The 14,036-nt window shown below is 45.4% G+C and overlaps 1 protein-coding gene across 4 annotated transcripts in view; it reads right to left on the reverse strand.

Moving 5' to 3' along the window:
• Positions 1–14,036, reverse strand: part of LOC148505425 (ceramide synthase 2-like) — an 84,737-nt gene that overhangs the window by 37,052 nt on the left and 33,649 nt on the right. For all 4 annotated transcript variants that reach the window (XM_088448258.1, XM_088448256.1, XM_088448255.1 and 1 more), the window contains exons 4-5: positions 6,990–7,108; positions 6,114–6,171 (exon numbers count right to left, since the gene is read on the reverse strand). In XM_088448258.1, the coding sequence (XP_088304384.1) occupies positions 6,114–6,171; positions 6,990–7,108 (177 nt within the window). The remainder of the gene's footprint in view (positions 1–6,113; positions 6,172–6,989; positions 7,109–14,036) is intronic.

Here is a 14,036-nt window from a genome sequence, read left to right on the forward strand (position 1 = left end):
ACGGCTATTAATGCACTTCTATATTGATTTCCTATGTCAGTTATGCTTTTTTTGGGACTACAGACTGATTTCCCAAAGTGTGGAGAGATTTTCCACATGAACAATTATCGCACATATGTATTTTCGCCTGTTTTGTAATAGGATTTGGTGAAAAAAGGGAGCGAGCATTGCCGGAATAGGCAAACATATCTCACCAAAACCAGCGATAAATTCACCATCGATAATTTATCGATTTAGTGCGGCTAATGAATTACTTTTTTACATAGTTTTGAAATTTGATGGCATACACGTCTGCCACAAAGTACATTTTCCACCACTTAATGCTCTTGTGTGGCATCTATGCACCCAGATTGATGTCATCATGGGGGCCGAAGCAAAGTTACACAATCCTCCAGTGTATCTCATGTTTTGAGACTCCATTGGCATGCACATGTGGCATGGTCAACACATGTCCTTTGCCAAATTTGAACATCGCAGTTCCATTATATCTACCCTTTGGCAAGCATGGCACTCAGGAGCGCTGCCCGGCAGTGCCACCGGCAGTCAGGGTGTAGTCAGTGCTTGAAGTGTGCCTGTGTTTCATACCGGCAGCACTTCACTTCAGAGGCTGGCACTGGGTCTGGCAGTGTCCCAGCGCTGAACAACAAGTGGCTGTGGACTTCTGTTTAAAATTGGTGCCAGCCGGGAACCAATCGCAGCTCACGGACCGGCAGCCAATCGGGTGGCAGCATGGTCACCAAATTCAAAATGCCGTCAAGGACTCTCACGGGAAGGGAGTGGTGCACTGTGCTGTGAGTGTGCTTTGGGGAGGTGCTGTGCTGTGCTGTGGGGTTCTGTGCTGTGAGGGGAGGTATGCTGTGAGAGGAGATGAGCTGTGAGGTGTGTTGTGCTGTTAGGGGAGCTGTACTATGAGGGGAGCTGTGCTGTGGGGGGTGGTGCAATGTTTGAGGGGAGTTGAGAGGGGTGCTGTAATGGGTGAAGGGAGCTGCGTTGTGAGCGGAAAGGGGTGCTGTAATGGGTGAGGAGTGCTGTGAGGGGAGCTGAGAGGAGTGCTGTAATAGGTGAGGGATGCTGTGCAGCAAGGGGAGCTGAGAAGGGTGCTGTGATGGGAGAGGGCAGAAGACGCCGCGGTCAAGAAAGAAGATGCAAGTTGTCGGCTGAAGGCAGAGAAAAAGACTCAGCGCCACTGGCCAGCGGTAGAAGAAGGATGCTAAGGACCGGAGAGTGCTGCTAGTGGGGGAAGTAAAAGAGCTAACAAAGCTCTCTCTCTCTCTCTCTAAGCATAACAGGTCATCCATCTGTGAGGCATATTTATAAATAACCCCTCCCGAGACCACCAGGTTATTCAGGCAATAGGCCTGTGGGGTTAGTTAGGCCTCAGGTCTGTTGCACTAATAGCAAGTGACCCTGGGCATTAGGTTCAGGGCACTATAGTATTATTAGGCAGGCTTCAGAGGTATCTCTGAAGATTCTAGATTCTGCTGCAACTGCTGGTATTCATTCTCCAGCATCCGTCTTTTGCTCCTCGTAAACCTGCATAAGTAACAGCAGTATTAAACAACTTAGCTTCATTTATACTCCAACCTATACAGCTAGCCCTAGTGTCCTCGATCCAAATTAACAAACACCTATTGCCAGGACATACTACTGTATGTAAGGATTTATATGTATTATGTAGTTCAGAGGCACCCAAATTCAGCCCAGCCTCTTGAGTCACTACTGCTAAGGACTTATCACTTTGAGTGGGATGTACTAAGCATCGCATCTGCAATGTGGTACATCCCGCCTGTCCTCGTGGACATACCGCGGCTCATTACCTCAGTATGTACCTAGAATATTGCAATGGACAGCTCTCCCGATAAGAGCTGTACTTTGCAATGGCTCCAGACAGAGGGACTTCCGGGTTTAACACCCAGAAGTCCCCCTGGCGTCCTTCTGCAAATGCGCAGAAGGCCGCGGGGGTGATGGGAGGGATCCGATCGGATCCCTCCCAAGGGGAAACATCTCGATAAGAAGTCCATAGGTTTCTATTGGGTAACACCACCTGAGGCCTTACCAACTGGGATGAAGCACCGGAATGCGTCGTATTCTGGTGCTTTGTACATATGGGGAAGAGGTAAAACCCCCCAAAATTGTATTTTTGGGGGGTATTACCGCATTTTCCCTGTTAATACATCCCACCCTTTGACTAGGTTTTTTTGTCATTTGGATACGTCACTTGCTTTGTATCTGGATTATTCATTTTCTCGGACATGGCAATTGAGTTTTTGAATGTTAAAGGGGAGATGGTGCCTCACACCATTGTCCCCGTCACAGGAGACGGAGCCTGCCTGTTCCAGTTCCTATTACAGCCTATTGTGACCGCCATCCCAATAGGCTGTAAAATTCAACAGCTCTGACCCAGAGCTGCTGGCGGCGGAAGCTGGAGACAAACACAATCGTTCCCAGTGCTGCCCGAGAGGAGGTTTCCAAGTCTGACCCCACTGCAGGAGTGCCGTTAGGCCCTGCGCTGCTGCCTCATGGAGGAGGAACACACGGAGCGGACACAGCTAGGGGAGAGGTGCTGACAAGAGGGGGAGGGTGCCCCTGTCTTAAGTGTCCCTGGCCCCCCAAAGGCATAATAGGGCTCTGGTTGTCAGGTGTCATCATTTATTTAAGGTTTTTAATTGTTAGAAATTTATTAGGGGGGGGGGGGGGGCAGAGTGACAGACCTCAACCATTAGGGAGTTTAAAAGTATTAGATTTCACTTTTCAGTGGAGGTATTAATAGCCAAAACTCAATGGTTGCTTATTAGAGCATAGGCAGGGCCGAAACTAGGATATCCGTCACCCGGTGCAAGGCAGCAATTTTGCGCCCCCTCCCTTCTTGTACCTGGATTTTGTCCTTGCTCCTCCATAAGGCAGTGCACTACTCAGACGTCCCTGGTATAGTGACTTAGGGGGAGATGTATTAACGGCAAAATGCGGTAAAACCCCCGAAAATGCCGTTTTCGGGGGTTTTACCGCATTCCCCGTATGTATTAAGCAGCAGAATGCGTCGCTAGGTAACGCCACCTTCAGGAGGCGTTACCCAATAGAAGCCTATGGGCTTCTTAGCGCGATGCTCGGGGCCGGGAGGGATCCGATCGGATCCCTCCCATGAGCCCCCGCGGCCCGCGTCCTTCTGCGCATGCACAGAAGGACTTCTGGGTGTTCAACCCGGAAGTCCCTCTGCCCGGCCGCATCGCAAAGGACAGCTCTCATCGAGAGGGCTGTCCTTTGCGAAATCCTTGGTACATACCGCGGTAATGAACCGCGGTATGTACTCGAAGTCGGGGGGGATGTACCGCAACGGCGATGTCGCCGTTAATACATCTCCCCCTTACATTATTCCACACACGATAATGCCCATTACACATTATTCCACACACTGTAATGCCTATTACCAAAGTGCTACTTACATATTTGCCCGACACCATTTTATATCCCACAATAAGACTTCTAAGTAGTTTAAAATTACCTGCTCGTTACAAGGGGGTTTATGCTCATTGCCAGGGGTTACATGCTTGTTGCCATGGGGGTTTCATGCTCGTTGCCAGGGGTGCCATGCTCGTTGCCAGGGGGTTACATGCTCATTGCCATGGGGTTTTATGCTCGTTGCCATGGGGTTTTATGCTCGTTGCCATGGGGTTTTATGCTCGTTACCAGGGGTGCCATGTTCGTTACCAGGGGTGCCATGCTCGTTGCCAGGGGTTTCATGCTCGTTGCCAGGGGTTACATGCTCGTTTCCAGGGGGGTTTATGCTCGTTTCCAGGGGGTTTATGCTCGTTGCCAGGGGATTTCACGGGAGAAGATGCAGCTTTCAGCATCTTCTCCCTGTAGCGCCAGCGTTCCCGGCACTTCCGGGAATGCTGTGTGCATTGCGCTCTGCTAACAGACACTAGAGGTCCAGTAAGGACCTCTAGCATTTGTCTCCTCTTTGGCAGCGGCCATTTTTGGATGGCCGCCGGATGGCTGAGTCAGCTTTTTTCACCCCCCCGCAATCCCCACCCGGTGCACATGCACCTCTAGCCCCCCCCTAGTTGCGGCCCTGGCATAGGTTATATTAAGTGTTTTTAAAGAAGTTAGATTCACTATAATATGAGCACTCTGAAGTTCAGATATTGATCAACACTCAGTTACTACTTAGGTAGTCTTAGGAGTATATTCTCCAAACTGTGAGAGCATCTGAACTATAATAAGTTTTCTTGTAACCATTCATTTCCTCAAAACCAAAAATGCTGTATTTTTTGTTACATAATATTAGTAATTGTTATCAGTCGCCATCATAGGGCTAGTGATGTCAGACGTTGCCGGTCATTTAAAAAAGTGAGAATGGTTATCCAAAACATATATTGTCGTTTTGTAGCTGATGTGGATCCTAAGGACACAGGGCCTGACTCAGTCATGTACGTAGTATGTGATAATCGGCTATCTGCGCATGTGTCTGAGTCGCATGGAGCATGCGTCAAGGTACATTACTGTAGCCACTCACAGCAGATATTTACTGGTAGCAACTATTTACTTGCAGTGTGACTGACAGCCAGAGAGCATTTCTTGGAGGTAACGGGAAGGGGAGGCAAAGAACGCAGGCGTGTTGCGTCCATTTTCTGGGCATGTCACATCCTGCATCTGCGATCCCAAATGCAGTGAAAGTGGCTGCGGTGTCTCAGTACACACAGCCTTTCTGCACGACTACAGGGTTACTCGGAAGTCTGATTATTGAAGGATCTGCAACTGATGCTATGTTCTAGTACTCAGGTGCTTGGATTAGCAACGTTGCAGGTTGGTGTCTCCATACATTCCTCGGCACCTGAATCATTGACATATTTTCTCACAGCACCTACGTACGGGATCGCAGCTGCGATGGCATTAGTGCACATCTCTATACAGGCCCACAGTCCGTTATTATTAAGAGCTGGTACTGTGATAATGCACAATACTATCTCCTGAGTCGCACTGCTCATGCATCCCGACGGTTATTGCCTAGTGCTGCAGAAAAAATGGGAACACAGAGAGATGCAATTTCGGTGGCCATTCTGGGTGTTAACAGGTGGTGGCTAGCCAGACGCGGGCATGTCGCTGACAGCAATGTTCTTACTGATAATCTGCGGCTCCATAGGGCGGGTGCAATGCATATTTGCCTACCTCCAAATTCGGTCGAGAGCCTCCCGAAAATCGTGTGCCACTCCCGGCCCCCCAGAAAGGAAGGCAAGCCTCTTCGCCCCCAGCGATGTGTCCACCCCCCCTGCGGTTAAAAGTATAAACCCCAGTAGCGGGTGGGGGCAGTGACACGATTGCCCCTGCTACACAATGCCATTAATCTCTGCATTGTGCAGAGGGTGTAGGGCCACGTCCTGTGCTCCGCCCCTAATGATGCATCAGCTGCCGGGCCCAGCACCCTTTGTCAGTGTCATGCCCCCCGTCGTGTAAGCCCGACAGCTCCCTCCGAACAGGAGGAAGCTAAATGTCGGCAAGCCTAGTGCAATGTTGGATGGCGCAACCTATGCGTCCGATGGTGTGTCCTAATACGCACAACAGCGGATTAGCATTACAGCATCTCTGTTAAAATAACATTGGCTGCCGTATTAGCACAAAGACAAATGACGCTGTCACGGCTGCAATAGCGTGCACCTCCGGATCAGGCCTTCAATCTCAATAAATTGTACAAAATAAAAAATAATTGTAGTTTAACTTCTGTAAAGTTTAAAACAATAAACTGCTTTACAACACCATATTATGCATCAACATGTTTGTAGTCTATTGGCTATATGTGGAATAAGAGTACTGAAGTTTGTAAAATATCTCTTAATGTCTTCAAAAAGAACCTAGTGACTACAGTATCCTTCCGAATGAATGTGATTACCTGCAATGAGCAATCCAACTGCATACACCAGCAGCAGCAGGAAAGCCATGGATATTGTCAGTGTACTATGCTGTAGGTGCTATAACCTACACTGAAACTTTTCCTCTAATGACAGAATATGAGTTTGCACCTCATCTGAACCAGCCCTTGTGTTTTCTCACTCACGCGCAATCAGCAGAATGTCACTCTGCTTACACAGACTATACCCAGTCAGGTTATGTATACTCACATCAATTAATACAGCAATGCCAGTAAGGAATGAAATGAAGTACATGATGAATCTCCAGCTAGAAAACATAGAGCAGCAATGTTAATCATTTGACAGTTGTTTACACTGTACGCCACTATTCTATTTTACTAAACCTACTACTATAATTATTATATCTTGGCAATAATAGACCTTTCAGTTGCAATGACAAAATGTAGTCAGGTCCAACTGCATACCTCCTGATAATATAAGAAACATTCCCTATTTAGGACCCACATTCCCTTGTCCCTTTTTCCTTCATAACTGTCCATATTGTTTTGATCTGTTGCATTGTGTAATTTTTTAATTTTAGTAAATGTTTTTGTTTATTGCTTTATACAGTATCGGCGCTGAAGCAAGGCTCACCCATGACCTGTGCCGGCCCCACCCCAAACACATAAGAAGGGGCCAGATGTACTAAGCTATGAAAAGTGATAAACTGGAGAGTGATAAACCACCAGACAATCAGCTCCTAACTGTCATTTTTCAAACACAGCCTGTAACATGACAGTTGGGAGGTGAGCGGCTGGTTGTTTATCACTCTCCAGTTTATCACTTTTCAGAGCTTAGTACATCTCCTCCAATGAAACGGGGCCTCCTGCAGGAGAAAGTGTAGTGCTGACCGGACATTCCGAGCTGCTCTACATACTGCACGGTGTGTCCTAAGGCCGTCCAAGCAATACTGCAGGGGTGCTTCTGGCCCTATAAGAGTTTGTTGACAAGAATTGGGCCAGACACGGTGCAAAATCTTTGTAGTATGGCACTTTTACACAGAAGACCATGGCTAGGCAAGTGACAAAAGACAATTTACTGTCTGACAATGTACTGTGCACTGCAGTTAGGACTTCCTCATCTCACCTTGCCTCACAGAATTTCTTAGTTATGTTTGGTCTGTCTTGGTTCCTTCGACATCTGAACCAGTGTTCAACTTGGTGAATATGCATTTTGCATTCAGTTGATAGACTGCGGACGTCGATCTGGAACACAAGTTGAATAGTTATGTGAAAGGCAGATTAAAACTCTATTTGTAAACAGGTAAAATATAAGCCAAAACTCACTGCTCACTTGCTGGCAAGAAAATTGTATTGTTTTTTTGTTTTGTTGCTGTTTATTCTTTTAATAAAATGTATTACTTACTGTATTTAGTTCTTGTCTCAAACTGTAATGATTTTTTAGAGTCTGCACACTGAGATGCATTATATTCTACTGCATTATTCAATGTACTGTATTTACATACAGTGCCTAGAGAAAATCATCATACCCTGTCAAAATCTTTACCTTTTGTCATATTACACCCAGAAAATAAAAATTAAATCAAATTTTTTCTAGCTTTATTTACACTTTTCTGCAACAGTTTGGAAAATGAGTAAAAAATGAATAACTAGAATAACTTTGTTGAAAAAGTGATAAGTCCTTTGATTTAATATTTCGCAGAGCCACCTTCTGCTGCAATTAGTCATCTAGTTGAATATGCCTCTGCCAGATTTCAGCACCTACATGGGGAATATTTGTCCATTCTTCCTTACAGAATTGTTCAAGTTCACTCAAATTTTGTGGTAAGCAGCGATGGATGGCTCTCTTCACTCTCATCCACAGATTTTCTGTCAGGTTTAGGTCATGGCTCTGACTTGGGCACTCAATGGCATTCATCTACCTATCATTAAGCCACTGTGCTATATTCTTGGCGGTATGTTTAGGGTTGTTGTCGTGCTGGAAGGTGACCTGTCCATCTCCAGCTGTCTAGCAGAGGGCAGCAGGTTTTCCTCAGGAATTTAGGTGTACTTGGCAGCATCCAACTTCCCTTCAGTTGTGAACATTTTCCCAGTCACTGCTGAAGAGAAACAACCCCATATCGTAATGTTCCTGCTGCCATGCTTCACCAGAGGTATGGGGGCTCATGTAATAGTTTGCGAGCTGCAGCAACTGCGGGAACTCCTGCGAGTCTTTCTGTATTTTTAAAGCGGCAATCATTTTAAAGGCTAAACCAGCTTGGTTTTGTCTTTTATATGATTGTCGCTTTAAAAATATGGGAAGACTTGCAGGACTTACCGCAGCGACTGCAGCTCGCATTACACTGGACCCGTGGTGTGTTTTAGGCGGTGTGCTGTGTTTGGTTCTCACCTAAAATAGCACTTGGAGTTCATTTCAAAAATGTCTATTTTGGTGTCATCTCACCACACCTTTTGCCACGTGATATCAGAATCTTCCAAGTGTTTCTGTAAATGAGACTGACCACTTTTTCAGAAGAGACTTCTTTCTTGCCACCCTGTGGTACAGGACAGCTTAGTGTAAAGTTTGTGAGATAGTTGTTACATGCACAAACCGACCAGTCTCATCCATAAAAGGAAGTTCTTCAAAGTTGCCAATGGCCTCTTGGTAGCTTCCCTGCTCAATATCCTCCCTGCTCTGTCATCTACTTTGGAGCGAAAGCCCGAACTAGGCAGTGGCGTATCTATAATGGGTGCAGAGTGTACGGTGCACACGGCTCCATGTGTCCAAGGATGGTCCACACTGTACCCCCTGCACCAATTTATTTAATGCTTACCACTCCGGAGTCCCGTGTCGGCGCTAGCAGCGCTGTACAAATCGCTCGTAAAATGGCCACTGCGGCTATTTTCCCGGTGTTTTGCGCATGCGCAGTAGGGAGATCACTGGGAAAATGGCTCCCACGCCAATTCCCCGGTGACCTGCGCATGCGTAGTAGACTTTGGCACAGACTAGTGCCCAGACTCTACTGTAGTGCTCAGTGTGCTGCTGGCCGCCGGGTAGAGAGGAGGGAGCCCCGGACGGAGACTGCACGCGGCCCCCCTCCTCTGTTAATACACCCCTGGATCGAGACAAGGCGTTAGTGGTACCATATGCTTTTTTATGTAGTCATTATGTCGACACCACAATGTCGAAGCTAAGATATCAGCATTGTTGAACGTTGGCATGGAATATGTTGACATCTGCAAAAATATTGACATGTTCACAATGTGAACTTGTGAAATGTTGACATGTGAAATGTGGACATTCTGCATGGACAAGACGGTTAGGGTTAGGCTACAGGAGGGGAGTGTTGGGGATAGGCAATAGGGGAAGGTTAGGGTTAAGCTGCGGGAGAGGAAGCTAGGGTAAGGCACTAGGGGGAGGGTTAGGGGTTAGCATTACTCACCGTCAGAACTGCCGCAGGATCAGTCATAAGACACCCTCAGCTGAGCACCGGAGCAGGAAGACACTGCTGAAGTCGCCGTACCAGGTAAGTCATCGCTAGACCACCAGGAACGTTTTGTCATCATTGAATGTTGATGTGGTCAATGTCGACATGCTGCATGTCAACATTATGACCATGTCGATAGTCTCTTGTTAACATTATGAATGTCGACAAAATATACCGAACCCACTTTCCACTTCTTATTAATGCTTTGAACGATACTCAGAGGTAGAATAAAAGCCTTTCTACTTTCTCAGATCCTTTTTGAAAGCACCTTTCAAACCATGGTGAATTATTTGCATTACTATGCACTACTAGTTGTGGAGTCCTAATGGAGCAGCCAATTTTATTTGAAGTAATCAAAAGCACTACAATTACTATCAATGGTGGCCAATTAGCATGTTCATTTGGAACATCATTGTACCTGTGTAAATGTTATATTTACTTAAATGTTGAGGATTATAATGTGTAAATAAATATGAGAAAAGGTAAAGATTTTGGCAGAGAATTATTTTTTTATACGTACTGTATACTACAATATCTAGGGTGCATAATATATTCATATTATTCGAATACTAATAATTTTACTTAAAAATGTACTACACTGTACATATTTGGTAATTTACTAACATGGTCATTTCTAATTATGTAAAGCATACTGAAGCATAGCATTTATGCAAGTTGGGGAGAATCTGTGTAAGCTGTATTTAGGGTGAATCGACTAGTGAATTAACGGTAAAGGGAATTCTCGTATTTAATGGGATGGTGTATGCAGAAGATACAACAAAAGAACTCTTTTGAGACATGTGCCATCATTATCACTATGTATACGTGTAAAATACATTTTTGGTTTAAAGACAAAAAGAATAGTTAGAATTTTACAACCAAAAAACAGCTGATGTGCAGAGATTACCAATGAATGAACACAAAATGTTAGCAAATGAACAGACAAGTCCAGTAAATGAATAATATGACTTACATCAATAAAACAGTCAATAGATCTAATCTAAGATTGTATGCATTACATTTAAGATTACTGTAGTAAACCTGAAAATGTTCATTCACTGGTAGTGTTAAGTCAATGGCGGATTCACCCTAAATACATCCTAAGCAGGGGCGTATCTACCTATTGGCAAGGATGGCACTCGCCAGGGGCGCTGACCTAGGGAGGGGTTCCATCTGGCAGTGCCACCAGTGGCCAAAGAAGGGGTGAGAGTAGTGGGTGAGGAGGTAGTAAATGGGTTCTGTGTAATGTACCAGCAGCACTGGGGGAATCTCTACGTGTTGCTGTAGTAGCTTAGTGGCGCAAGTCTTCTTCCTTCCTCCAGTAACGTCACTGCCGCCGGCCCCTGCAGCCGCTGTGCTGGGAGATCCCTGCTGCATGGAGTTCCCGGTGACTGCACAGAGCCTGAGCATTTAAGCAGCTAGGCGGCGGGCGGGGATGCATGGAGGCCGGGAGCACACCCACCGCACACAGCTGCTGCCGAACAAGTACCAGGGAGGCGGGTCACAAGGACAGGAGCCGGCCTCTCTGTCCTCACTGACAGGTTACAAAACCATCACATCTTCCGCAAATCTGCTGTTGTGTCCATGCTCCCAGCAGGAGATAAATGGGTTTCGCTGGGCTCATTTATCACTAAACGCTGGACGCAGATCTGTCTTCTCTCCCCTTTTGCTGAACAAACAAAAGTCTCCAGCAAAGTGCTCATTCCCCAGCAATGACAGCTGATAGATTGTGGCAGTAGGGCGGCTCTCAGCTAGCTACCATGTGTCGGGGATGCTGTGCTCGGCACTCGTGGGTCAGTGACAGGCTCTCCAACATTTCAGGGTCTGAACGCTTTCCCTGTGTACTGATGGGTGGAAAATATGGAGGGAAGGGGTGCTAGTCCATTATTTTGCCAGGGGCGCACAGACCCCTAGATACACCCCTGATCCTAAGCAGATAAATCTGCAAGGAGGCAGTAAAATGCATTAGGTGGCTACCTCTGGACAGAGGGTTACTATATGGGAAGCTTCCCTATCTGATTTGGGACATTATCCGGATTTAGAATACCAGCATTTATTTCACCGGGACTGCAGGCCAAGGATTCCACCACTTGCGTTCGACTCTCAAAAGACCAGAACCATCGCTAAGTAGGATCCTATTCCTCGTTGCCACAAGCCGGTAATAACATTTAATCAGCTGGACAATTTCATTCCGCCAGACCCTATTGATTTATCAGAACTGTACAGAATTTTCTAGTACTCAGGTGTCCATTTGTGATATACCATCACCAGCTTCATATATTTATATGTCTGTAAGTTCATTATCATATGATTTGCATATGCCAGTTGGTTTTATTCATTTAATAGATATTTTGTAGCATATATGATTTTAAATAGTATTACTGTATATATTTTTTATTACTTATATTGTTTCCAGCGCTGTTCTTAATATATTGTTTCTCTGTAATCGGGAGACTGACTACCTCCTTATAACAGCAGTTTGGGGAAACAGCTTTTAGCAGCGCCCTAATTGCCTTTTAGTAAATCTGTTCCTAGTACATCCTAAGCAGACCTGGACAAATTTATCCAAAAGTTAGGATCCAGAGTCATGCAATTTTGTAATTAAATATTTATGAGCAGTGCAAGCATTTTTAGGGGTAACTACCAAATTAGCAGATATCAGTATCATATGACACAATGACAATATTAGTATATTAAACAGCTTAAAATAATATACACAATGTATACCAAACACATTGAACCAGAGCAGTAACTAGACTTTTTGGTGCCCTGTGCCAGAAAGAGCATTGGTGCCACCCCCCCCCATAATTTTTCAAATAGGGACAGAAGAAACGCACCCGAAAAAGGGCCATGGCCTCATGGGGAAGGACCAGGGAAGAGATAGGGGAGGCCAGGAGCTGCTGGGGATAAAAGAAGAGGAAGCTACAAGTGAGAATGATAATAAACAGAAAATTGATAGGTCCGAACAGCGCCCCCTGCCCTGCGGTGCCCTGTGCCATGGCACTGGTCGCACTACCCTAGTTACGGCCCTGCTTTAAACAACACTAATGGTGCCACTTAACAATTGTAAACCAGGCTGTGGACCCACAAAACGATCACGCTAGCCTGTAACCTGATATATCTGACTGATGTGCCCACAAAACAGACATCGAAAGACAGACATCGAAAGACAGACATCGAAATCATGACGCCCTTCTAGATCCCGACGCCGGAATCTAGCCTTTGCCCCACAAAATAGTCATACAAGCCAGTGCCCATCTAAAATGATTACAACACCCGGCGATGCACACAGAAAATTATTATACATGCCTGTGTCACAACATCACATGCCTACTGTATGTAACAACATCAGCTTGTCACACTGAAAAACCTACTACACACCAGTCTGTAAAAAATAACCCACCACCAGAACCCCATGAAATTATTAAACCAGCCTGATTCCCAGAAAAATTATTATTCACCAGTGTGTTCCCCCTTCAAACAAATTATACATAAGCCCTTCACCCCCCATGAAAAGAAAAAAAATAAGCCTGTGTTTCCACAATTACTGCACACCAGCCTGTGTCTCTCATAAATGATTACCAGAAAGTGACCCACACAAATATTCCATAGCAGTGCGTATTGTGCGTGCTACATTATTCAAAATAAATGATTACCTGTATAATTCCCATTGCTGGGAACCATTAGAATTGTGTCCTAGAACTTAACATTCACACATACAGAAACTATGATTCAAATCAAATAAGTGTTCTTTTAAATAAAAGGAAAATTAGACATATTGATAGAAGGTTGCAAGGGAGGTCTTAAACAATGGGCTTGTATACTTGTACTGTTTGCCAATTGCAGCCTAGTGACCAGCATTCAGTTGCTTGTTTATTTTGTGTTGGTATCACCAGGAATACATTTCATGTAACTATGTTTAATAAACTTTTATATTGTTTTTTTTCCTCCAGAAGAGATGTGTCTTTGATTTGGCAGCACATTGCAAAAGTTCCTTCTTATGGACATTACACAGAAAAAAAATCATGTAAAACCATCTTTTAAAAATAAACTTTTCTATATTTCCTGTAGTTTTATAACATTCTCATACTGGGGGGTGGGGGGAATGTAATAGAGTCCAAGTTTTTGTGCGACTATAGACCTACATCTTTTCGCAGTGAGTAGTAAAATAGAAAAAAAATTACGTGGGGTCCTCCCCCAAAAGCACAAGCAGCACTGAGCTTTGAGAGTTTGTCCTGGTTATGAAAATACGGGGGAAAAAAGACTTAGGGGTCTCACATATTTCATCAACCAGCACCAGTCTCTGTGAGCCGGTCCTGGTTGTGGAATTACGAGGGGACAAAATGAGTAGGGGTCCCCAGTATTATACACTACCAGCACCGGGCTTTTGCTAGTGGGGGCATAATACCACAGTCGGGGGACCCACTTCATGGGGCCACCCCGCCAAATCATTCATCACCCAACACTAGTCAGCGCAGGCCGGGTATCCCTGGGGAGGTGGGGACCCCCTCTCTAGGGTACCCCAGTCCAAGGGCTGAAGCTCGGGGCTATCCCCTGCATCCCTGGCAGGTGGATGCGGGGTTGATAGTGTTAAATAATAGTTTTAAACTAATATTGTCTTTTACAAGGGGACTAGAGGTCCCAGCAAATCTCCCATGCATGCAGGTACTTGGAGAACCACAAGTACTAGCGTGTGGGGCATTAAG

Source organism: Taudactylus pleione, unplaced genomic scaffold, assembly GCF_031769625.1.
Source record: "Taudactylus pleione unplaced genomic scaffold, aTauple2 ptg000454l, whole genome shotgun sequence".
Lineage (NCBI taxonomy): Eukaryota > Metazoa > Chordata > Amphibia > Anura > Myobatrachidae > Taudactylus > Taudactylus pleione.